At 39.2% G+C, this 27,692-nt stretch overlaps 1 protein-coding gene across 1 annotated transcript; it reads left to right on the top strand.

Moving 5' to 3' along the window:
• Nucleotides 1–27,692, top strand: s1pr1 (sphingosine-1-phosphate receptor 1; the record flags this gene model as incomplete). Its single annotated transcript, XM_080749538.1, has 6 exons — nucleotides 1–66; nucleotides 13,510–13,730; nucleotides 15,548–15,677; nucleotides 21,966–22,220; nucleotides 25,123–25,474; nucleotides 27,550–27,692. The coding sequence occupies 6 exons, from the start codon at nucleotides 1–3 to the stop codon at nucleotides 27,690–27,692; spliced, it is 1,167 nt and encodes a 388-aa protein (XP_080605664.1).

Here is a 27,692-nt window from a genome sequence, read left to right as displayed (position 1 = left end):
ATGGCGGAGCCGGCGTACTCAGACCTGATCGCTACTCATTACAACTATACTGGAAAGTTCCGTAAGGTGAGTGGTGGAAAAAAATACTTCAAGGAGTAGTTCACCTCCAAAATGAGACTTCTGTTAAAAAAAGAAAGAAAAAAGGTTGCATTTTAATAGCCTCTCCCATGTTAATGGAACGAAAATAGTCTTATGACGATGACGAAGCGTCATTGAGCTGTTGTGGGGTTAGCGTGCAACAAGGGTTGAATACAGGTTGATGGTTCAGCACTGCTTAACTGTCACCCCATAGTGACAGGCACCGACCAATGAGACAGAGCTAAACACTGTCCAATGGGACAGAGCTAAACACTGACCAATGAGACAGAGCTAAACACTGACCAATGGGACAGAGCTAAACACTGACCAATGGGACAGAGCTAAACACTGACCAATGAGACAGAGCTAAACACTGACCAATGGGACAGAGCTAAACACTGACCAATGAGACAGAGCTAAACACTGACCAATGGGACAGAGCTAAACACTGACCAATGAGACAGTCCTAAACACTGACCAATGAGACAGTCCTAAACACTGAAAGACGCTTAAGTGTCAAAGTTCAAAGGAACATCAGGAAACGCCACCAGCGTCATTCCACTCTAACAGCGTAACAGCGATCCATGTGTGGCTGCTTACAGAGAGAGACGGGGAGCCTCGCCCTCCCAAAGGGGAAAAGTAGAATCTGTGTGGAGAATTGATCTTCTTCAAGCATAAACACACAGTCTGCACAGCACGACCAGAGCTGCACAAGACCACCAAAACCACTCCATTTCCATTGAAATGCATTGAATCCACTCTCAGGGGTAGAATACTGTATTAGTGAGGTGTATTAGTGAGGTGTAACTTACACCAGGACTCAGAATACTGTATTAGTGAGGTGTTACTTACACCAGGACTCAGAGGTAGAAGACTGTATTAGTGAGGTGTAACTTACACCAGGACTCAGAATACTGTATTAGTGAGGTGTAACTTACACCAGGACTCAGAGGTAGAATACTGTATTAGTGAGGTGTAACTTACACCAGGACTCAGAGGTAGAATACTGTATTAGTGTGGTGTAACTTACACCAGGACTCAGAGGTAGAATACTGTATTAGTGTGGTGTAACTTACACTAGGACTCAGAGGTAGAATACTGTATTAGTGTGGTGTAACTTACACCAGGACTCAGAGGTAGAATACTGTATTAGTGTGGTGTAACTTACACTAGGACTCAGAGGTAGAATACTGTATTAGTGAGGTGTAACTTACACCAGGACTCAGAGGTAGAATACTGTATTAGTGTGGTGTAACTTACACCAGGACTCAGAGGTAGAATACTGTATTAGAGTGGTGTAACTTACAACAGGACTCAGAGGTAGAATACCGTATTAGTGAGGTGTAACTTACACTAGGACTCAGAGGTAGAATACTGTATTAGTGAGGTGTAACTTACACCAGGACTCAGAGGTAGAATACTGTATTAGTGTGGTGTAACTTACACCAGGACTCAGAGGTAGAATACTGTATTAGTGAGGTGTAACTTACACTAGGACTCAGAGGTAGAATACTGTATTAGTGAGGTGTAACTTACACCAGGACTCAGAGGTAGAATACTGTATTAGTGAGGTGTAACTTACACCAGGACTCAGAGGTAGAATACTGTATTAGTGAGGTGTAACTTACACCAGGACTCAGAGGTAGAAGACTGTATTAGTGTGGTGTAACTTACACCAGGACTCAGAGGTAGAATACTGTATTAGTGTGGTGTAACTTACACCAGGACTCAGAGGTAGAATACTGTATTAGTGAGGTGTAACTTACACCAGGACTCAGAGGTAGAAGACTGTATTAGTGAGGTGTAACTTACACCAGGACTCAGAGGTAGAATACTGTATTAGTGAGGTGTAACTTACACTAGGACTCAGAGGTAGAATACTGTATTAGTGTGGTGTAACTTACACTAGGACTCAGAGGTAGAATACTGTATTAGAGTGGTGTAACTTACACCAGGACTCAGAGGTAGAATACTGTATTAGTGAGGTGTAACTTACACCAGGACTCAGAGGTAGAAGACTGTATTAGTGAGGTGTAACTTACACCAGGACTCAGAGGTAGAATACTGTATTAGTGAGGTGTAACTTACACCAGGACTCAGAGGTAGAAGACTGTATTAGTGAGGTGTAACTTACACCAGGACTCAGAGGTAGAATACTGTATTAGTGAGGTGTAACTTACACCAGGACTCAGAGGTAGAATACTGTATTAGTGTGGTGTAACTTACACCAGGACTCAGAGGTAGAATACTGTATTAGTGAGGTGTAACTTACACCAGGACTCAGAGGTAGAAGACTGTATTAGTGAGGTGTAACTTACACCAGGACTCAGAGGTAGAATACTGTATTAGTGTGGTGTAACTTACACCAGGACTCAGAGGTAGAATACTGTATTAGTGTGGTGTAACTTACACCAGGACTCAGAGGTAGAATACTGTATTAGTGTGGTGTAACTTACACCAGGACTCAGAGGTAGAATACTGTATTAGTGTGGTGTAACTTACACCAGGACTCAGAGGTAGAATACTGTATTAGTGTGGTGTAACTTACACCAGGACTCAGAGGTAGAATACTGTATTAGTGAGGTGTAACTTACACCAGGACTCAGAGGTAGAATACTGTATTAGTGTGGTGTAACTTACACTAGGACTCAGAGGTAGAATACTGTATTAGTGAGGTGTAACTTACACCAGGACTCAGAGGTAGAATACTGTATTAGTGAGGTGTAACTTCCACCAGGACTCAGAGGTAGAATACTGTATTAGTGTGGTGTAACTTACACCAGGACTCAGAGGTAGAATACTGTATTAGTGTGGTGTAACTTACACCAGGACTCAGAGGTAGAATACTGTATTAGTGTGGTGTAACTTACAACAGGACTCAGAGGTAGAATACTGTATTAGAGTGGTGTAACTTACACCAGGACTCAGAGGTAGAATACTGTATTAGTGTGGTGTAACTTACACCAGGACTCAGAGGTAGAATACTGTATTAGAGTGGTGTAACTTACACCAGGACTCAGAATACTGTATTAGTGTGGTGTAACTTCCACCAGGACTCAGAGGTAGAATACTGTATTAGTGAGGTGTAACTTACACCAGGACTCAGAGGTAGAATACTGTATTAGTGTGGTGTAACTTACACCAGGACTCAGAGGTAGAAGACTGTATTAGTGAGGTGTAACTTACACCAGGACTCAGAGGTAGAATACTGTATTAGTGAGGTGTAACTTACACCAGGACTCAGAGGTAGAACACTGTATTAGTGTGGTGTAACTTACACCAGGACTCAGAGGTAGAATACTGTATTAGTGTGGTGTAACTTACACCAGGACTCAGAGGTAGAATACTGTATTAGTGAGGTGTAACTTACACCAGGACTCAAAGGTAGAATACTGTATTAGTGTGGTGTAACTTACACCAGGACTCAAAGGTAGAATACTGTATTAGTGTGGTGTAACTTACACCAGGACTCAGAGGTAGAATACTGTATTAGTGAGGTGTAACTTACACCAGGACTCAAAGGTAGAATACTGTATTAGTGTGGTGTAACTTACACCAGGACTCAAAGGTAGAATACTGTATTAGTGTGGTGTAACTTACACCAGGACTCAGAGGTAGAATACTGTATTAGTGTGGTGTAACTTACACCAGGACTCAGAGGTAGAATACTGTATTAGTGTGGTGTAACTTACAACAGGACTCAGAGGTAGAATACTGTATTAGAGTGGTGTAACTTACACCAGGACTCAGAGGTAGAATACTGTATTAGAGTGGTGTAACTTCCACCAGGACTCAGAGGTAGAATACTGTATTAGTGAGGTGTTACTTACACCAGGACTCAGAGGTAGAATACTGTATTAGTGTGGTGTAACTTACACCAGGACTCAGAGGTAGAATACTGTATTAGAGTGGTGTAACTTACACCAGGACTCAGAGGTAGAATACTGTATTAGTGAGGTGTAACTTACACCAGGACTCAGAGGTAGAATACTGTATTAGTGAGGTGTAACTTACACCAGGACTCAGAGGTAGAATACTGTATTAGTGAGGTGTAACTTCCACCAGGACTCAGAGGTAGAATACTGTATTAGTGTGGTGTAACTTACACCAGGACTCAGAATACTGTATTAGTGAGGTGTAACTTACACCAGGACTCAGAGGTAGAATACTGTATTAGTGAGGTGTAACTTACACCAGGACTCAGAGGTAGAATACTGTATTAGTGAGGTGTAACTTACACCAGGACTCAGAGGTAGAATACTGTATTAGAGTGGTGTAACTTAAACCAGGACTCAGAGGTAGAATACTGTATTAGTGAGGTGTAACTTACACCAGGACTCAGAATACTGTATTAGTGAGGTGTAACTTACACCAGGACTCAGAGGTAGAATACTGTATTAGTGTGGTGTAACTTACACCAGGACTCAAAGGTAGAATACTGTATTAGTGTGGTGTAACTTAAACCAGAACTCAGAGGTAGAATACTGTATTAGTGAGGTGTAACTTACACCAGGACTCAGAATACTGTATTAGTGAGGTGTAACTTACACCAGGACTCAGAGGTAGAATACTGTATTAGTGAGGTGTAACTTACACCAGGACTCAGAGGTAGAATACTGTATTAGTGTGGTGTAACTTACACCAGGACTCAGAGGTAGAATACTGTATTAGTGTGGTGTAACTTACACCAGGACTCAGAGGTAGAATACTGTATTAGTGTGGTGTAACTTACACCAGGACTCAGAGGTAGAATACTGTATTAGTGTGGTGTAACTTAAACCAGGACTCAGAGGTAGAATACTGTATTAGTGAGGTGTAACTTACACCAGGACTCAGAATACTGTATTAGTGAGGTGTAACTTACACCAGGACTCAGAGGTAGAATACTGTATTAGTGTGGTGTAACTTAAACCAGGACTCAGAGGTAGAATACTGTATTAGTGAGGTGTAACTTACACCAGGACTCAGAATACTGTATTAGTGAGGTGTAACTTACACCAGGACTCAAAGGTAGAATACTGTATTAGTGTGGTGTAACTTAAACCAGGACTCAGAGGTAGAATACTGTATTAGTGAGGTGTAACTTACACCAGGACTCAGAATACTGTATTAGTGAGGTGTAACTTACACCAGGACTCAGAGGTAGAAGACTGTATTAGTGAGGTGTAACTTACACCAGGACTCAGAGGTAGAATACTGTATTAGTGTGGTGTAACTTACACCAGGACTCAGAGGTAGAATACTGTATTAGTGTGGTGTAACTTACACCAGGACTCAGAGGTAGAATACTGTATTAGTGTGGTGTAACTTACACCAGGACTCAGAGGTAGAATACTGTATTAGTGAGGTGTAACTTACACCAGGACTCAGAATACTGTATTAGTGAGGTGTAACTTACACCAGGACTCAGAATACTGTATTAGTGAGGTGTTACTTACACCAGGACTCAGAGGTAGAAGACTGTATTAGTGAGGTGTAACTTACACCAGGACTCAGAATACTGTATTAGTGAGGTGTAACTTACACCAGGACTCAGAATACTGTATTAGTGAGGTGTATTAGTGAGGTGTAACTTACACCAGGACTCAGAATACTGTATTAGTGAGGTGTAACTTACACCAGGACTCAGAATACTGTATTAGTGAGGTGTAACTTACACCAGGACTCAGAATACTGTATTAGTGAGGTGTTACTTACACCAGGACTCAGAGGTAGAAGACTGTATTAGTGAGGTGTAACTTACACCAGGACTCAGAGGTAGAATACTGTATTAGTGTGGTGTAACTTACACCAGGACTCAGAATACTGTATTAGTGAGGTGTTACTTACACCAGGACTCAGAGGTAGAAGACTGTATTAGCGAGGTGTAACTTACACCAGGACTCAGAATACTGTATTAGTGAGGTGTAACTTACACCAGGACTCAGAATACTGTATTAGTGAGGTGTAACTTACAACAGGACTCAGAGGTAGAATACTGTATTAGTGAGGTGTTACTTACACCAGGACTCAGAAGACTGTATTAGTGAGGTGTAACTTACACCAGGACTCAGAATACTGTATTAGTGAGGTGTAACTTACACCAGGACTCAGAATACTGTATTAGTGAGGTGTATTAGTGAGGTGTAACTTACACCAGGACTCAGAATACTGTATTAGTGAGGTGTAACTTACACCAGGACTCAGAATACTGTATTAGTGAGGTGTAACTTACACCAGGACTCAGAATACTGTATTAGTGAGGTGTTACTTACACCAGGACTCAGAGGTAGAAGACTGTATTAGTGAGGTGTAACTTACACCAGGACTCAGAGGTAGAATACTGTATTAGTGTGGTGTAACTTACACCAGGACTCAGAATACTGTATTAGTGAGGTGTTACTTACACCAGGACTCAGAGGTAGAAGACTGTATTAGTGAGGTGTAACTTACACCATGACTCAGAATACTGTATTAGTGAGGTGTAACTTACACCAGGACTCAGAGGTAGAATACTGTATTAGTGTGGTGTAACTTAAACCAGGACTCAGAGGTAGAATACTGTATTAGTGAGGTGTAACTTACACCAGGACTCAGAATACTGTATTAGTGAGGTGTAACTTACACCAGGACTCAAAGGTAGAATACTGTATTAGTGTGGTGTAACTTAAACCAGGACTCAGAGGTAGAATACTGTATTAGTGAGGTGTAACTTACACCAGGACTCAGAATACTGTATTAGTGAGGTGTAACTTACACCAGGACTCAGAGGTAGAAGACTGTATTAGTGAGGTGTAACTTACACCAGGACTCAGAGGTAGAATACTGTATTAGTGTGGTGTAACTTACACCAGGACTCAGAGGTAGAATACTGTATTAGTGTGGTGTAACTTACACCAGGACTCAGAGGTAGAATACTGTATTAGTGTGGTGTAACTTACACCAGGACTCAGAGGTAGAATACTGTATTAGTGAGGTGTAACTTACACCAGGACTCAGAATACTGTATTAGTGAGGTGTAACTTACACCAGGACTCAGAATACTGTATTAGTGAGGTGTTACTTACACCAGGACTCAGAGGTAGAAGACTGTATTAGTGAGGTGTAACTTACACCAGGACTCAGAATACTGTATTAGTGAGGTGTAACTTACACCAGGACTCAGAATACTGTATTAGTGAGGTGTATTAGTGAGGTGTAACTTACACCAGGACTCAGAATACTGTATTAGTGAGGTGTAACTTACACCAGGACTCAGAATACTGTATTAGTGAGGTGTAACTTACACCAGGACTCAGAATACTGTATTAGTGAGGTGTTACTTACACCAGGACTCAGAGGTAGAAGACTGTATTAGTGAGGTGTAACTTACACCAGGACTCAGAGGTAGAATACTGTATTAGTGTGGTGTAACTTACACCAGGACTCAGAATACTGTATTAGTGAGGTGTTACTTACACCAGGACTCAGAGGTAGAAGACTGTATTAGCGAGGTGTAACTTACACCAGGACTCAGAATACTGTATTAGTGAGGTGTAACTTACACCAGGACTCAGAATACTGTATTAGTGAGGTGTAACTTACAACAGGACTCAGAGGTAGAATACTGTATTAGTGAGGTGTTACTTACACCAGGACTCAGAAGACTGTATTAGTGAGGTGTAACTTACACCAGGACTCAGAATACTGTATTAGTGAGGTGTAACTTACACCAGGACTCAGAATACTGTATTAGTGAGGTGTATTAGTGAGGTGTAACTTACACCAGGACTCAGAATACTGTATTAGTGAGGTGTAACTTACACCAGGACTCAGAATACTGTATTAGTGAGGTGTAACTTACACCAGGACTCAGAATACTGTATTAGTGAGGTGTTACTTACACCAGGACTCAGAGGTAGAAGACTGTATTAGTGAGGTGTAACTTACACCAGGACTCAGAGGTAGAATACTGTATTAGTGTGGTGTAACTTACACCAGGACTCAGAATACTGTATTAGTGAGGTGTTACTTACACCAGGACTCAGAGGTAGAAGACTGTATTAGTGAGGTGTAACTTACACCATGACTCAGAATACTGTATTAGTGAGGTGTAACTTACACCAGGACTCAGAATACTGTATTAGTGAGGTGTAACTTACAACAGGACTCAGAGGTAGAATACTGTATTAGTGAGGTGTTACTTACACCAGGACTCAGAGGTAGAAGACTGTATTAGTGAGGTGTAACTTACACCAGGACTCAGAGGTAGAATACTGTATTAGTGTGGTGTAACTTACACCAGGACTCAGAGGTAGAAGACTGTATTAGTGTGGTGTAACTTACACCAGGACTCAGAGGTAGAATACTGTATTAAGCCCATTTTCCACTGGCCCAACTCCACACCACTCCACACCACACCGCCCACTTGTGCCAGGTTTTCCACTACAAGGACCTGGGTAGAGTGGTGTGAAAGTGGTACTAAACAGGGTACTAAAAAGTATCCACTCTAGAGTTGGTCTGAGCTAGGCCAAACAGGGCCAAACACATCATTAATGACTGATCACTCACTGACTTTTCATTTAGACCGGGCAGGATATAGTTGTAATACATGATAATAGATTATATTGTGTTATAACCACTATTATAATCTATTATAGTGTATTTTAATTATCATAGTAATACATTAATACTTCATAATGTACTATAATCACAGTTATAATCCATTAAAGTGCATTATAATTAGGATAGTTGTAATACAAATGTATATTGTATTATAATCACAGTTAAAAGAGTCAATTTGTTTCTTACCGATAGGGGTACTTTTTTGTAATGGAAAATGTCGATATTTTTATGTGGTGCGGTGTGGTGTGGTGTAGTGTGGTGTGGTGTGGTGTGGTGCTAAAACTGCAGTCGAAAAGGGGCTTAAGTGAGGTGTAACTTATACACCAGGACTCAGAGGTAGAATACTGTATTAGTGAGGTGTAACTTACACCAGGACTCAGAGGTAGAATACTGTATTAGTGAGGTGTAACTTACACCAGGACTCAGAGGTAGAATACTGTATTAGTGAGGTGTAACTTACACCAGGACTCAGAGGTAGAATACTGTATTAGTGAGGTGTAACTTACACCAGGACTCAGAGGTAGAATACTGTATTAGTGAGGTGTAACTTACACCAGGACTCAGAGGTAGAATACTGTATTAGTGAGGTGTAACTTACACCAGGACTCAGAGGTAGAATACTGTATTAGTGAGGTGTAACTTACACCAGGACTCAGAGGTAGAATACTGTATTAGTGAGGTGTAACTTACACCAGGACTCAGAGGTAGAATACTGTATTAGTGTGGTGTAACTTACACCAGGACTCAGAGGTAGAATACTGTATTAGTGTGGTGTAACTTACACCAGGACTCAGAGGTAGAATACTGTATTAGTGAGGTGTAACTTACACCAGGACTCAGAGGTAGAATACTGTATTAGTGAGGTGTAACTTACACCAGGACTCAGAGGTAGAATACTGTATTAGTGAGGTGTAACTTACACCAGGACTCAGAGGTAGAAGACTGTATTAGTGAGGTGTAACTTACACCAGGACTCAGAGGTAGAATACTGTATTAGTGAGGTGTAACTTACACCAGGACTCAGAGGTAGAAGACTGTATTAGTGAGGTGTAACTTACAACAGGACTCAGAGGTAGAATACTGTATTAGTGTGGTGTAACTTACACCAGGACTCAGAGGTAGAATACTGTATTAGTGTGGTGTAACTTACACCAGGACTCAGAGGTAGAATACTGTATTAGTGTGGTGTAACTTACACCAGGACTCAGAGGTAGAATACTGTATTAGTGTGGTGTAACTTACACCAGGACTCAGAGGTAGAATACTGTATTAGTGTGGTGTAACTTACACTAGGACTCAGAGGTAGAATACTGTATTAGAGTGGTGTAACTTACACCAGGACTCAGAGGTAGAATACTGTATTAGTGAGGTGTAACTTACACCAGGACTCAGAGGTAGAATACTGTATTAGTGTGGTGTTACTTACACCAGGACTCAGAGGTAGAATACTGTATTAGTGTGGTGTAACTTACACCAGGACTCAGAGGTAGAAGACTGTATTAGTGAGGTGTAACTTACACCAGGACTCAGAGGTAGAAGACTGTATTAGTGAGGTGTAACTTACACCAGGACTCAGAGGTAGAAGACTGTATTAGTGTGGTGTAACTTACACCAGGACTCAGAGGTAGAATACTGTATTAGTGAGGTGTTACTTACACCAGGACTCAGAGGTAGAATACTGTATTAGAGTGGTGTAACTTACACCAGGACTCAGAGGTAGAATACTGTATTAGTGAGGTGTTACTTACACCAGGACTCAGAGGTAGAATACTGTATTAGAGTGGTGTAACTTACACCAGGACTCAGAGGTAGAATACTGTATTAGTGAGGTGTTACTTACACCAGGACTCAGAGGTAGAATACTGTATTAGTGTGGTGTAACTTACACCAGGACTCAGAGGTAGAAGACTGTATTAGTGTGGTGTTACTTACACCAGGACTCAGAGGTAGAAGACTGTATTAGTGTGGTGTAACTTACACCAGGACTCAGAGGTAGAAGACTGTATCAGTGTGGTGTAACTTACACCAGGATCTGGTCTCAAAGCAGACTCAGTGCTGGTCCACAGACATAAACAGCTAGAGATCCTCATCCTCCACTGCAGTTCATTGACCATATTCACACCGTGGCCATCTTGGATCACATGACTTCCTGGGATAGCAGCCTGCATTACAAACCATTGTAAACAATGGAGCGATGGTCCCAAAATATGACTTCTATTCAACCAATTTATTTTGACCAAATCGACAAATGGTCAGATGACAACATCAACATCCCCAAAAGGATTAAATAGAAGGGTATTATCCACAATATCCATGGTAGTTAGGCTGCAACCTTACTGTGTACAAAGACTTGCTTATCTGTGCAGTGCTTGCTCCACTATCATATTAACTATTTGTTGTTAGATTGTTTCTGATTAATATGCAAAAATCACGATACAGTAATATAATAATACTGTAGCAAGTCTTTGTACAGAGTAACAGTGCAGCCTAACTACCATGACTATTGTGGATACCCTTCTATTTAATCCTTTTGGGGATGTTGATGTTGTCATCTGACCATTTGTCGATTTGGTAAAAATAAATTGGTTGAATAGAAGTCATATTTTGGGACCATCGCTCCATTGTTCACAATGGTATGTAATGCAGGCTGCTATCCCAGGAAGTCATGTGATCCAAGATGGCCGCGTGTGAATATGGTCTATTGGAGCGACGGGTAACAACTGGAGGCCGGATGTCCGGGAAAAAACTAGGGAACGCTGCCAGTCAAAGTGACTACTGGCCAATCACAGTGCGTCTTTTCCGGGACTTATCAATTCAATTGAACAGATCTTTATTGTCATGTTTCCATCCACTTCCTGATGTCACGCGGCTCAGCTGTTCTTAGAGGCTGCGTACGTTAAGACCCGCCCCCACCTGCCTCTGATTGGCCTACCAAGTTTCTGTGACGCACGTGGAAGCGATGCAGATTCCCTCGGTCAGGAGTCCCTCTAATGCAGGTCTTTCAATCCGAGTGGATCAAAAAGGCACATCCCGTTGGTCCTAGCAGGTTAGCATTCACCAGGTTAGCATTCACCAGGTTAGCATTCACCAGCGTCGGCAGGTTAGTGTAACGGAGGTGATCCGAACCTCCCCAACCGGCTTCGAACCCGGGTCTCCTGTGTGAAATTCCAGTATCTTAAAGGGCCTACACCATGCTTTTAAAACTATATTTTTTGTATAAATATATGCTCAAAATTGAGTCTTAGACAGGTTTTAACCCTCAACAAACACTCTGACCATTCTTTTTGTTTGTTCTAGCTCTACTATAATGAGGCTCTCCAGCTGCAATACCAAAACGGCCTCTGTTTGCTCAGGGGCGCATCTAGTGGGGTTTTTCCACCCCTCCCCCCTCCCCTCCTCTTCACTCCTCCCCGGACCCCACGTTGACAACAATTAATGTTAATATTGGGCCAATACAAAAATAGGATAATGTTGCAGCTCTGATTATAGCCTACTGTAGGCCTATGTTGTATGTTATAGGCCTACTGTCAAATGACACAGGGCGACCGTTGCTAGACCAGACATTACAGAAAGTTAATCTACATTAGACAATCAACCCCACCTGCATTGTATCATGTATAAAAAAAAAGTAAAAAAAATAAAATAATGTTTTGACAAAAAATGTTTGATAAAAAAAAGAAAGTTTTTTGAAAAAAAAGTTTTTTGAAAAAAAAGTTTTTTGAAAAAAAAAATTTCAAAAGTTTTTTGAAAAAAAAAATGTTTTTGAAAAAAAAATTGGAAAAAAAAAAGATTTTTTGAAAAAAAAAAATTTGAAAAATAATTTTTTGATTTTTTTTTTTTGATTCTGAAAAAAAAAAACGGGAATCCGTGTGACGTCACACGGATCAACTCTCAGAACAGCACTGTTCTGAGAACCCGTGGAAAGCTTTTCATCTCTGTCTTCCCAAAACCAGAGAAAGACACAATGGTCAGAAATAGGACTTTGTGAGGATAGAAGGTGCCAGTGGGACCCCAAAAAAAGGTTTTAAAATAGAAAAAGTGAAAATTCATGGTGTAGGTCCTTTAACTATTACGCCAAAGGGATATCCCTATGGAACGAGGGCAGATACTAGACTTTTGAGGCTTCAGGCAGAGGCTGCGACTCTCTCCGCCACATTAGCATTCACCACGTTAGCATTCACCAGCATTAGTCTTACTGAGGTAAGGGTTAGGGTTAAGGTTAGGTTTAGTTGGTCGTACGAACGGGAGGTCGAACCAAAGTAGTAAATCGGGTCGCCCCGACTTTCGTCACCTCTGCACACTTCCGATACGCTCGGAGTGAAAGGTTTGAAAGGGTTAGCCAGGATTTACTTGGGTGACGTGACGGACGAGGCTTACACAGTGCACACAACATAGCAGTAAAATAAACATCCAATGCAAGGTACATTGGGAACACAGCGCTAACAAGTTGGTAGCTCCCTTCAGCTCCCTTCAGCCAAATCCATATCATGCAAGTTCAATACATTTTAATTCAAAACGTATTCACTTAGTGTTTCCATTGCATTAATGCGCATGACGTTTTTTCAATAAAGCCTCAAAATCCACCATCTCCAAGCGCATGAAAGACTTATGCGCAAAAGCCTTAATGCGCAAAAAACGGCTTTACGGAAACGCAACTACTGTATCTATGGTCTGAAGGCTGACTTGGTGTAACTAGGTGGAGCACTGACAGTGGTCTGAAGGTGTAATGTTTCTTTCTGCCTCCAGGTGGAGCACCAGGACAGGGGTCTGAAGGTGTAATGTTTCTTCCTACCACTAGGTGGAGCACTGACAGTGGTCTGAAGGTGTAATGTTACTTTCTACCACCAGGTGGCGCAGCAGGACAGTGGTCTGAAGGCGGACTCGGTCCTCTTCATCCTGGTGTGCTGTCTGATCGTCATGGAGAACGTGCTGGTCCTCACCACCATCTGGAGGACCAAGAAGTTCCACAAACCCATGTACTTCTTCATAGGAAACCTGGCTCTGAGTGACCTTCTGGCTGGAGGGGTTTATACTGCTAATATACTGCTGTCTGGAGCCAATACTTATAGGTATTATTATTATTATTATTATTATTACCCTTATTATATTTACACTGCTAACATCCTTCTCTCTGGAGCCAATACATACAGGTAGATTTAACAACCACATTAGATACCATGAATATTATTATTGCTAGTAAGACGCCTCAGGGCGACATGCAACCTTGAGGTCGCGCCAATTCTTGGTCATCTGGCCAGTGATGTATATCGGACCAGTTACCCATATATGGAGTACCCTGGTACCCATATATGGAGATCTATGTACTGTATAAGGAGATATGCTCTGAGAGCCAAAACATTACTCAGTTATTCGTTATGTGAAAGTCCTATGATGGTCTATGACATCTGACATCATACCTTTTATGCCCATACATGGAGATCCCTGTATGTAGACCCAGCCGCCGTTAGTGTGGTATGTGGCCGATGTGGCCTCCATATATGGGCATTCCCATATGAAGTCCTGTTAGATATGGGCTTAATATTGATGACATCTGGGCATAAAAGGGATTATGTTAGTGTGACATCACAGTGAAGCCAGAGCGTGATGTTCGAGCGGCAAACCCATTCTGTTAAGAGTGGTTCCCCGGACATCACAGTGACATCAGAGTGACAAACCCATAGAACCACAGTGTCAGGCGTGACAGACAGACAGACAGACAGAGATACATACGAACAAGCTGTGACCGTTCACATACTAATCTGCGACCTATGGTCGCAATTATTATATTGACACTTATGCTAACCGCTAATGTATCTCGCTTAACAGTAATTAACTGTAATTACAGGTTAACTCCTACCCAGTGGTTTCTCAGAGAAGGCAGTATGTTCATTAATAATCATTAATTAACAGTTAATTAACTATAATTACAGGTTAACTCCTACTCAGTGGTTCCTAAGAGAAGGCAGTATGTTCATATTAACTATAATTAAAGGTTAACTCCAGTATGTTCATATTAACTATAATTACAGGTTAACTCCAGTATGTTCATATTAACTATAATTACAGGTTAACTCCAGTATGTTCATATTAACTACAATTACAGGTTAACTCCAGTATGTTCATATTAACTATAATTACAGGTTAACTCCAGTATGTTCATATTAACTATAATTACAGGTTAACTCCTACAGTATGTTCATATTAACTATAATTACAGGTTAACTCCAGTATGTTCATATTAACTATAATTACAGGTTAACTCCAGTATGTTCATATTAACTATAATTACAGGTTAACTCCAATATGTTCATATTAACTATAATTACAGGTTAACTCCAGTATGTTCATATTAACTATAATTACAGGTTAACTCCTACAGTATGTTCATATTAACTATAATTACAGGTTAACTCCAGTATGTTCATATTAACTATAATTACAGGTTAACTCCAGTATGTTCATATTAACTATAATTACAGGTTAACTCCAGTATGTTCATATTAACTATAATTACAGGTTAACTCCAGTATGTTCATATTAACTATAATTACAGGTTAACTCCAGTATGTTCATATTAACTATAATTACAGGTTAACTCCAGTATGTTCATATTAACTATAATTACAGGTTAACTCCAGTATGTTCATATTAACTATAATTACAGGTTAACTCCAGTATGTTCATATTAACTATAATTACAGGTTAACTCCAGTATGTTCATATTAACTATAATTACAGGTTAACTCCAGTATGTTCATATTAACTATAATTACAGGTTAACTCCAGTATGTTCATATTAACTATAATTACAGGTTAACTCCAGTATGTTCATATTAACTATAATTACAGGTTAACTCCAGTATGTTCATATTAACTATAATTACAGGTTAACTCCTACTCAGTGGTTCCTAAGAGAAGGCAGTATGTTCGTAGCGCTCGCTGCCTCAGTCTTCAGTTTGCTGGCCATCGCCATAGAACGTCACCTGACCATGCTGAAGATGAAACTACACAACAAGGTTTGATTCATTAACCCCATTGATTGATTGATTGATTGATTGATTGATTGATTAACCCAGTGGCTTTCAACCCTTTTCATATCAAGGTCCATTTGAGTCTTGGACAACCAATGGATGAGATTTAAGTTTACAGTTTACAGTTTACAGTTTAAGCATTTAGCAGACGCTTTTAATCCAAAGCGACTTACAATAAGCAGATAACATCACAATAATAAGCAAGATAATATGTCAGAACATCATCAACAATATAACAAATGCAAATGGATATCTATCTAGAAAAAACACAGTATAATCAAAGTTCTAAAAACCTAAAGACAAAAAACTAATGCTAACTAGCTTCATGTATGGTCACTGACTTTTCTGTAGTGCTAAGGGTTTAGGTGGAGTCTGAAAAGGTGAGTCTTCAGTCCACGGCGAAAGCTAGCGAGTGAGTCCGTTGTTCTAAGTGCGACAGGGAGTTTATTCCACAACTTGGGGGCCAGGAGGGCAAACTGTCTCGGACGAGTGGATTTTTGCCCTGGAGTTTTTAGCGAGGGTTCTGTCAGCATCCCTGTGTTGGCTGATCTAAGTGAACAGGTGGGGGTGTAGGGGTTGATCAGGTTTTGGAGGTATGGAGGAGCCATACCTTTGGCTGCTTTGAAGGTCAGCATCAGTGTTTTGTATTCAGTGCGGGCCGCAACCGGGAGCCAGTGGAGGCTGCGGAGAAGGGGAGAGACATGTGAGAACTTAGGCTGGTTGAACCTCCCAGACCCAAAACGTTGAATATTTTGTTGTCGTTGGATATAGGAAGGGAATATCTTAAAAAGTCCTGGAATAAATTCCTTACGAAAACATTTCTTCACAAATGTGTTTGTAAAGGTGTCTAGTAACACAGTTTCCCTAAGAGAATCCTTGACAGCTGCTGAAAGTTGGGGTCCCATTAAATTAACACACCAAAATAAATATGATTTAAGTAGCATGTGAGGGGTTTGTCATGATTCTGAATCCATTGTTAATAAATAAATAATAAATAAATAAATATGATTTAAGTAGCATGTGAGGGTTTGTCATGATTCTGAATCCATTGTTAATAAATAAATAATAAATAAATAAATATGATTTAAGTAGCATGTGAGGGTTTGTCATGATTCTGAATCCATTGTTAATAAATAAATAATAAATAAATAAATATGATTTAAGTAGCATGTGAGGGTTTGTCATGATTCTGAATCCATTGTTAATAAATAAATAATAAATAAATAAATATGATTTAAGTAGCATGTGAGGGTTTGTCATGATTCTGAATCCATTGTTAATAAATAAATAATAAATAAATAAATATGATTTAAGTAGCATGTGAGGGTTTGTCATGATTCTGAATCCATTGTTAATAAATAAATAATAAATAAATAAATATGATTTAAGTAGCATGTGAGGGTTTGTCATGATTCTGAATCCATTGTTAATAAATAAATAATAAATAAATAAATATGATTTAAGTAGCATGTGAGGGTTTGTCATGATTCTGAATCCATTGTTAATAAATAAATAATAAATAAATAAATATGATTTAAGTAGCATGTGAGGAGCATGTTTTCATGATTCTGAATCCATTGTTAATAAATAAATAATAAATAAATAAATATGATGTAAGTAGCATGTGAGGGTTTGTCATGATTCTGAATCCATTGTTAATAAATAAATAATAAATAAATAAATATGATTTAAGTAGCATGTGAGGGGTTTTTCATGATTCTGAATCCATTGTTAATAAATAAATAATAAATAAATAAATATGATTTAAGTAGCATGTGAGGGGTTTGTCATGATTCTGAATCCATTGTTAATAAATAAATAATAAATAAATAAATATGATTTAAGTAGCATGTGAGGGGTTTGTCATGATTCTGAATCCATTGTTAATAAATAAATAATAAATAAATAAATATGATTTAAGTAGCATGTGAGGGGTTTTTCATGATTCTGAATCCATTGTTAATAAATAAATAATACATAAATAAATATGATTTAAGTAGCATGTGAGGGGTTTGTCATGATTCTGAATCCATTGTTAATAAATAAATAATAAATAAATAAATATGATTTAAGTAGCATGTGAGGGGTTTTTCATGATTCTGAATCCATTGTTAATAAATAAATAATAAATAAATAAATATGATTTAAGTAGCATGTGAGGGGTTTGTCATGATTCTGAATCCATTGTTAATAAATAAATAATAAATAAATAAATATGATTTAAGTAGCATGTGAGGGGTTTGTCATGATTCTGAATCCATTGTTAATAAATAAATAATAAATAAATAAATATGATTTAAGTAGCATGTGAGGGGTTTGTCATGATTCTGAATCCATTGTTAATAAATAAATAATAAATAAATAAATATGATTTAAGTAGCATGTGAGGGGTTTGTCATGATTCTGAATCCATTGTTAATAAATAAATAATAAATAAATAAATATGATTTAAGTAGCATGTGAGGGGTTTGTCATGATTCTGAATCCATTGTTAATAAATAAATAATAAATAAATAAATATGATTTAAGTAGCATGTGAGGGGTTTGTCATGATTCTGAATCCATTGTTAATAAATAAATAATAAATAAATAAATATGATTTAAGTAGCATGTGAGGGGTTTGTCATGATTCTGAATCCATTGTTAATAAATAAATAATAAATAAATAAATATGATTTAAGTAGCATGTGAGGGGTTTGTCATGATTCTGAATCCATTGTTAATAAATAAATAATAAATAAATAAATATGATTTAAGTAGCATGTGAGGGGTTTGTCATGATTCTGAATCCATTGTTAATAAATAAATAATAAATAAATAAATATGATTTAAGTAGCATGTGAGGGGTTTGTCATGATTCTGAATCCATTGTTAATAAATAAATAATAAATAAATAAATATGATTTAAGTAGCATGTGAGGGTTTGTCATGATTCTGAATCCATTGTTAATAAATAAATAATAAATAAATAAATATGATTTAAGTAGCATGTGAGGGGTTTGTCATGATTCTGAATCCATTGTTAATAAATAAATAATAAATAAATAAATATGATTTAAGTAGCATGTGAGGGGTTTGTCATGATTCTGAATCCATTGTTAATAAATAAATAATAAATAAATAAATATGATTTAAGTAGCATGTGAGGGTTTGTCATGATTCTGAATCCATTGTTAATAAATAAATAATAAATAAATAAATATGATTTAAGTAGCATGTGAGGGGTTTGTCATGATTCTGAATCCATTGTTAATAAATAAATAATAAATAAATAAATATGATTTAAGTAGCATGTGAGGGTTTGTCATGATTCTGAATCCATTGTTAATAAATAAATAATAAATAAATAAATATGATTTAAGTAGCATGTGAGGGGTTTGTCATGATTCTGAATCCATTGTTAATAAATAAATAATAAATAAATAAATATGATTTAAGTAGCATGTGAGGGGTTTGTCATGATTCTGAATCCATTGTTAATAAATAAATAATAAATAAATAAATATGATTTAAGTAGCATGTGAGGGGTTTGTCATGATTCTGAATCCATTGTTAATAAATACATAATAAATAAATAAATATGATTTAAGTAGCATGTGAGGGTTTGTCATGATTCTGAATCCATTGTTAATAAATAAATAATAAATAAATAAATATGATTTAAGTAGCATGTGAGGGGTTTGTCATGATTCTGAATCCATTGTTAATAAATAAATAATAAATAAATAAATATGATTTAAGTAGCATGTGAGGGGTTTGTCATGATTCTGAATCCATTGTTAATAAATAAATAATAAATAAATAAATATGATTTAAGTAGCATGTGAGGGTTTGTCATGATTCTGAATCCATTGTTAATAAATAAATAATAAATAAATAAATATGATTTAAGTAGCATGTGAGGGGTTTGTCATGATTCTGAATCCATTGTTAATAAATAAATAATAAATAAATAAATATGATTTAAGTAGCATGTGAGGGGTTTATCACTAAACCATAGTTTTTTCAGGCTGTTTTTATTTTGGCCAAGGAATGTTTTTCTCCTCGGGAAACGAGATGTGTTACTAGACACCTTTACAAACACATTGATGTGAGATGTGTTACTAGACACCTTTACAAACACATTGATGTGAGATGTGTTACTAGACATCTTTACAAACACATTGGTGTGAGATGTGTTACTAGACATCTTTACAAACACATTGGTGTGAGATGTGTTACTAGACACCTTTACAAACACATTGATGTGAGATGTGTTACTAGACACCTTTACAAACACATTGGTGTGAGATGTGTTACTAGACACCTTTACAAACACATTGGTGTGAGATGTGTTACTAGACACCTTTACAAACACATTGATGTGAGATGTGTTACTAGACACCTTTACAAACACATTGATGTGAGATGTGTTACTAGACACCTTTACAAACACATTGATGTGAGATGTGTTACTAGACACCTTTACAAACACATTGGTGTGAGATGTGTTACTAGACACCTTTACAAACACATTGATGTGAGATGTGTTACTAGACACCTTTACAAACACATTGATGTGAGATGTGTTACTAGACACCTTTACAAACACATTGGTGTGAGATGTGTTACTAGACACCTTTACAAACACATTGATGTGAGATGTGTTACTAGACACCTTTACAAACACATTGATGTGAGATGTGTTACTAGACACCTTTACAAACACATTGATGTGAGATGTGTTACTAGACACCTTTACAAACACATTGGTGTGAGATGTGTTACTAGACACCTTTACAAACACATTGATGTGAGATGTGTTACTAGACACCTTTACAAACACATTGGTGTGAGATGTGTTACTAGACACCTTTACAAACACATTGATGTGAGATGTGTTACTAGACACCTTTACAAACATATTGGTGTGAGATGTGTTACTAGACACCTTTACAAACACATTGGTGTGAGATGTGTTACTAGACACCTTTACAAACACATTGATGTGAGATGTGTTACTAGACACCTTTACAAACACATTGATGTGAGATGTGTTACTAGACACCTTTACAAACACATTGATGTGAGATGTGTTACTAGACACCTTTACAAACATATTGATGTGAGATGTGTTACTAGACACCTTTACAAACACATTGATGTGAGATGTGTTACTAGACACCTTTACAAACACATTTACAAACACATTGATGTGAGATGTGTTACTAGACACCTTTACAAACACATTGATGTGAGATGTGTTACTAGACACATTTACAAACACATTGATGTGAGATGTGTTACTAGACACCTTTACAAACACATTGATGTGAGATGTGTTACTAGACATCTTTACAAACACATTGGTGTGAGATGTGTTACTAGACACCTTTACAAACACATTGATGTGAGATGTGTTACTAGACACCTTTACAAACACATTGGTGTGAGATGTGTTACTAGACACCTTTACAAACACATTGGTGTGAGATGTGTTACTAGACACCTTTACAAACACATTGGTGTGAGATGTGTTACTAGACACCTTTACAAACACATTGGTGTGAGATGTGTTACTAGACACCTTTACAAACACATTGGTGTGAGATGTGTTACTAGACACCTTTACAAACACATTGGTGTGAGATGTGTTACTAGACACCTTTACAAACACATTGGTGAAGAAATATTTTGGTAAGGAATTTATTCCAGGATATGACATTATTTCTGAAGTTATTCCCTTCCTAATAAGATTCCATGCTGTATTGATGTTGGTGCCATAAGAGAGATAACAGGCAAAACGTTGATCAAAATAACAATTCTTCTGCATTCTCTAATTGTGTAGACTTCTGGTAAATTAAGTAATGCAGATGCTTAACAATACATCAAGCCAATTGCATTTGGTTTTATTTTACGCTCTCAAGAGTTAAAAATCTATAAGGGTGCATTTGGTTACCAACTCTCCAGCATTTAGTGGGGGACCACCTGGAACCCCCTCAAGGACCGCTAGTGGTCCCCGGACCACTGGTTGAAAACCAATGGATTAATCGATTGATTGACCAGAGAACATGATGTGAAAACATGAAATTGCACAATCGTAGTCAAAATTCCCACATAGGTTTTAAACCTGTCTGTGAGCCAATCACACGTCGCTTACAGTCCTGTCGAACCAATCACATGTCGTCTACTGTCCTGTCAACCAATCAGATGTTGTTTACAGTCCTGTCAACCAATCACATGTCGTCTACTGTCCTGTCAACCAATCACAGTCTCTCTCTCTGTGGTTGCCAGGGCAACACGTGCCGTGTGTTCCTGCTGATCAGTGCGGTGTGGATGGTGGCGGCGGTGCTGGGAGGCCTGCCTGTGATTGGCTGGAACTGCATCGACAACATGACTCGCTGCTCCACCGTCCTTCCTCTCTACCACAAGACCTACATCCTGTTCTGTACCACGGTGTTCAGCGTCATCCTCATGGCCATCGTGGTGCTTTACGCCCGCATCTACGCCCTGGTGAGGGCCAGGAGCCACAAGCTGGTGTTCAGAAAGGTACCTCCACCCCTCTATACCATCTGTACCACCTCTCTGTACCACCTCTCCACCCCTCTGTACCACCTCTCTGTACCACCTCTTTACCCACCTGTACCACCCCTTCTCTATGATAGAACATCTACACCCTGGTGAGGGCACGCAGCCACAAGCTGGTGTTCAGAAAGGTAAAAACTATATTGACCGTAAAACAAGATGGACTATGGTAACTAGTGGTGTCAACAATAATCCATTCAGCGATGCATCGCAATTCGGGCCGTGCAGGATTCTGAATCGATGCTGCCAGTAGTACCTTAAACCGACGTGTGAAACAAGAATGCAGCACATGCACCAAAACTCTGGTGTTTGCAGATACTGTACTTAACTGTACTGTACTGTACTGTACTGTACTGTATGTGCACTATGTGTGTGATAAGAATTACACCTTGTTACGTTGGCTTCTTTCCACTTCATCACAGATGCAATCTGTTCCGGTATTTATAGTTAACTTATAGATATATATCTAGTCATGCAGACTGAGGTGTCGCCAAGAGAGTGAACTGCTGTTTTAGTTAAGGTTGTGTCGCTACTGCTAGCTGTACCCTGCTGGCTGCTGCTGTCCCTTTTCATTGCTCTGTATCTGTAACCCTAACTGCTATGCTGCCTCTGGCGACTGACTACTGAGGATAAAGTTAGATATTATGTTAGGCTTAGGCATAGTTTTACTCAGGTTAAGATTAGGAATAAGGTTAGGTCAAGTCACAGTTTTACTGAGGTTAAGTTTAGGAATACCAGATGTTGGTTGCGACCGAAGGTCGCATTTACCCTGAGAAATCTCATAGCTTGTCTGACTGGCTGTCTGTACAGGAAGTGATGTCACGTGATGTCAGTGAGTCACAGTGATGTGGTACAGAATGACTCATATATGGGCATAAAAAGGCTGTCACGTGACATCACATCCTGTACTGACAGTCAGACAAGCTACGAGATTTCTCAGGGTATAAAAGATTCCCAGAAAAAAAAAACTTTTATGCCCATACATGGAGATTTCTGATGTCATAAATCCCAGGCCGAAAATGAGAATGTTAGTGTACCCCCTTATGCCCATATATGGAGATCCACAGGCATCAAACCAAGGCCCTAACTCACCAAGGCCCTGCTTAGCATTACTAATTAACGTACGTTTTATGCCCATATATGGAGATTCCTATATTGTCAATATTAAGGACATTATTAAGGATAATATGTTATCAATATTAAGGACATATATGGGAATGCCCATATTTGGTAATGTCCATATATGGAGATACAAGGTTTCTGCCCGACAGTGACGATATTTTAATGACTATGTTGCGAGGAAAACGTTGAGATAATAGCCATTTTCCTTAGAACTGACTGAAAATAACTTTGTACTTCAAGTTTAAAATGATACTACATATGTTTTCAAGTGTCCAAATAAATTCCAAATATTATCAAATGATCTCGCGGCACCCCTGGACTGCCGCCCCTTTAGGGCGAGGTCGCATGTCACCCTGAGGTCGCATGTCAACCTGAGGTGTCTTACTAGTGGTATCCCCCCACAGGATCAATAAAGGTCTATCTGTCTGTCTCTCTCTCTAAAGGTTGCTAACAACGGTCGCGGTAGCGCTAACCCCAGCAGCTCCTCTGGCAGCAGTAAGAGCTCAGAGAAGTCTATGGGCGGCTTGCACCAACACGGTTTAAGCCTTAAACTGGTTTAAATCAAGGTTTATCTTTTAATCAGCTTGCACCAAACCTTAAATCTAGTTTTCATTAATCAGGTTTAGTTTTAAACCATCCTTTTAATCTTGGTTTGAATTTTCACTGTAAACCTGGATTACTGATAATCCTGTTGCACCACTACTTTAAACTTTGATTTAAACATCAGTAAGGGATTAATTTTAAACCTGCTGTAGAGGTGGTTTAAATGCAAACATGCCATTGACATGAATGGGGGTCCCCCTCCTGTGAGGGAAGCCCCACAGTAAGTAAGCTGCAGACAGCGTTTCACAGCTGAAAACAAACATCTCATCACATCCTTGTAGTAGGCCTACTGTACATCAGCTATTTTAAATTAGCGAACATTTAAATATTTACAGGGACATACAGACATTTGTCATGGAAGCTTGTGGACTTCCCAAGCAACATGGAGACGTTTTAATTTTCGAAATCGCTTCATAATTGACTCAAATGTGAATGTGATCAAAACGGTGGTCTTTTCTTGCTTCTAGCCGCGCATCGCCGCTCCGCACCGCACTGTAGCGTCCGAGCGCCACCGTCGTATGACGGGGAGCGTTATATTTTTGTTTTGTTTTGGCTGCAGGCGCTCTTCTTAACATAGGCCTGCCCACATTCTCCTAGAAGTGAATAAAAGAGTAACGATAATGATATTAGGCTCAAGAGAATAGTTTATTCCAGTGTGTTTACAATCGCAAATCCAAGATGGAGGACATTTAATCCATGAATTAATCACAGTTTATGGTTTTAATCACAGGTTAAGGGTTTAATCACAGATTTGTTAAGCAATGCTTAAATTTAAGTGGTGCAACGCACCTCGATTTAAAATAAATCATAGATCAACAAAACCATGATTAACCCTAAACTAAGATTTATTTAATCCCTCTTGGTGCAAGCCGCCCTATGGCTCTGATAAAGGTTTCTCTGTCTCTCTCTCTAAAGGTAGCTAACAACGGTCGCGGCAGCGGCAGCGCTAACCCCAGCTCCTCCAGCAGTAAGAGCTCAGAGAAGTCCATGGCTCTGATAAAGGTTTCTCTGTCTCTCTCTCTAAAGGTTGCTAACAACGGTCGCGGCAGCAGCAGCGGCAGCGGCAGTGCTAACCCCAGCAGCAGTAAGAGCTCAGAGAAGTCCATGGCTCTGATAAAGGTTTCTCTCTCTCTCTCTAAAGGTTGCTAACAACAGTCGCGGTAGCGGCAGTGCTAACCCCAGCAGTAAGAGCTCAGAGAAGTCCATGGCTCTGCTGAAGACGGTGATCATCGTGTTGAGCTGCTTCATCGCCTGCTGGGCGCCGCTCTTCGTGCTGCTGCTGCTGGACGTGGGCTGTGAGATCCGTTCCTGTCCCGTCCTCTACAAGGCCGAGTGGTTCCTGGCGCTGGCCGTGCTCAACTCGGCCATGAACCCTCTGATCTACACGCTCACCTCCAACGAGATGCGCAGAGCCTTCCTCAAGACGCTGCTGTGCTGCACCGCCTGCCTGCGCGCTCCCGCCCTGCTCGCCAAGTGCCACTCCTCCTCCCAAGGTCAGGACAGCTCTGGATTGATTGATTGAATTATTTGATTGATTGATTGAAGACTTTATTGTCAGTTTGCATAGAAAAAGCTACAGTTTCATGACGGTACAGTTCACTGGTACAAGGTCTACTAAAAGGAGATCCTAGAAAGCACTTGGCTTATTTGCACAGGAAACCACTTAAAGGGGGAGTTCAGTCAAATAAAGATGATAACAAGTGTATTCTCAGTTTGTCACACAACAGAGTGATGTATTATTAACCAACAGACAAGATTTTAATGATGAAAAAAATCTAAAAGTTAAAAAAAATGTGTTTCAAAGTGTGTCAAATCCAATACATATTTTTCTGGCCTTTCTGACAAGGACTGTAGGGGCGTGGCCTATGTACACAATGAAGCCACGCCCATTCACAGAAGTATCCACTTTGGTTTTCTTGATTTGAAAAAAAAAAAAAAAAAAAAAAAGGGCACTGAAGTACATTTACTCAAAAAAGAAAGTAACTAAGTACATTTACTCAAGTACTTTGTATTCAGGTACTTTGACTTTACTTGAGTATTATTATTTTCATTAGTTAGTTTCCACAATGCAGTAGTGTGATACTTTTACAGTTTTACTCAAGTAAAACATTTGAGTACTTTTTTCACCACTCGCACGCACGCACGCACGCACACAACACAAACACACACACACACACACACACACACACACACACACACACACACACACACACACACACACACACACACACACACACACACCGTGATTGGCTGAGTGAGTGGGGCAGCAGTTGCAGTGGCGTCAGTTCAGAACAAGCTACATGACTGTTGCCATACCTTAGCAACAGGCACGATGAAAAGTACATTTTTATTATTTCCCCCTGTAGCCAAGGTATGGCAGCTGCATACCCCTGCCATACCCAATTGACGCCCCTAGCAGTTGCCTGCTATCACCGCACCAGTCTGACAGGGGGAGAAGGAACGCTAGGCTAGGCTAACTGCTAACCAAACGCAGTGGTCTGTGGAATGTCAGAGGAGGCTAGTGGAGTGTGGATTGATGCACGCACACGCACAGTGTGCGTGCGCGTGTGTGTGTGTGTGTGCGTTAACGCACACACAAAAACGCTAACGCTAACTGTGATTGTGAACGTTAGCGTTAGCGTTTAGCTACCGGCGCTAACTAACATGAAGGGAAGAAGAGATGCCTTAGTAGTAACAGACCTTTGATAGGCTATCGAGTAGCCTATCAAAAGTAATTAATTAATAGTATTACCGTGATGCGCACGACGGTAAAGCATTACAAATAATGATTGCCCAGGCATGATTCAAAAACGTAAAGCAGTCTTATTCCACAATGCTTTAATATAAAGTTCCAATTTTTTTCCCAGGGATTCAGAAATTAATATTCTACATGTAGAATGTGTCTATAAAGAAATAGCTTAATTCCCTGAACTGGGTCTTTAAGCATCTCATATAACATTGAATGAAAGACAGATAGAACACAGTACTATGCAGTAGATAGCTAGAAAGAAAAAAAAGAAAACAGTGCAGGAAAATATATACAGTAGATATTTACAATAGAACGGTCAGGGGAGGGTAGGGCTGGGCTAGGTTTGTTTTTACCAGTTACGAACGGCTGCCGCCTGCAAGTGGTTTTTCAGGGCGATTTTAAAGGATGCTAGGGAACCACACTCCTTTAAGGCCTTCGGTAAGGCGTTCCACATTTTGGTGGTATAGCAGGAGAACGAGTTTGACCCTTTTTTGATCTTTCTTTAGTTTTAGTCAGTTTTTAACCTTTTTATTCTCTTATTCAGTCAGTTTTCATTCTTTTTTAGAGCGGGTTTGCCAAATCGTATTCGTTTTTAAATCGTTTGTGACGTGGCTTAGTTTTAGTTTAGTTTTTATTAGGCCTATTGTGTAATAAAAAACAACAGATACATTATCTGACACATTTCACTGTGAACTGACAATTGTTGAGTACTAAATCATATCATATATCATTTAGTTCAGCTAACTAAAATGTTTTATTTCATTTTTTTGTTATTTCGTTAGTTTTTGCTATAATAAAAATTCTCCTCCCGCCCCACAGGGGGCGCTATGGGCGTGGAGTTCAGCCGCAGCAAGTCTGACAACTCCTCGGCTCGAGCCAACAGGGACGGCGGCGACGGCGACTACACCTCTCCCCGCGAGACCATCGTATCGTCAGGAAACGTCACCTCCACCTCCTCCTAA

This window comes from Nannobrachium achirus (genome assembly GCF_963921795.1).
Source record: "Nannobrachium achirus genome assembly, chromosome: 1".
Taxonomy (NCBI): domain Eukaryota; kingdom Metazoa; phylum Chordata; class Actinopteri; order Myctophiformes; family Myctophidae; genus Nannobrachium; species Nannobrachium achirus.
Note: the sequence above shows the minus strand (reverse complement) of the source record. Positions and strands in the feature narration are given on the sequence as shown.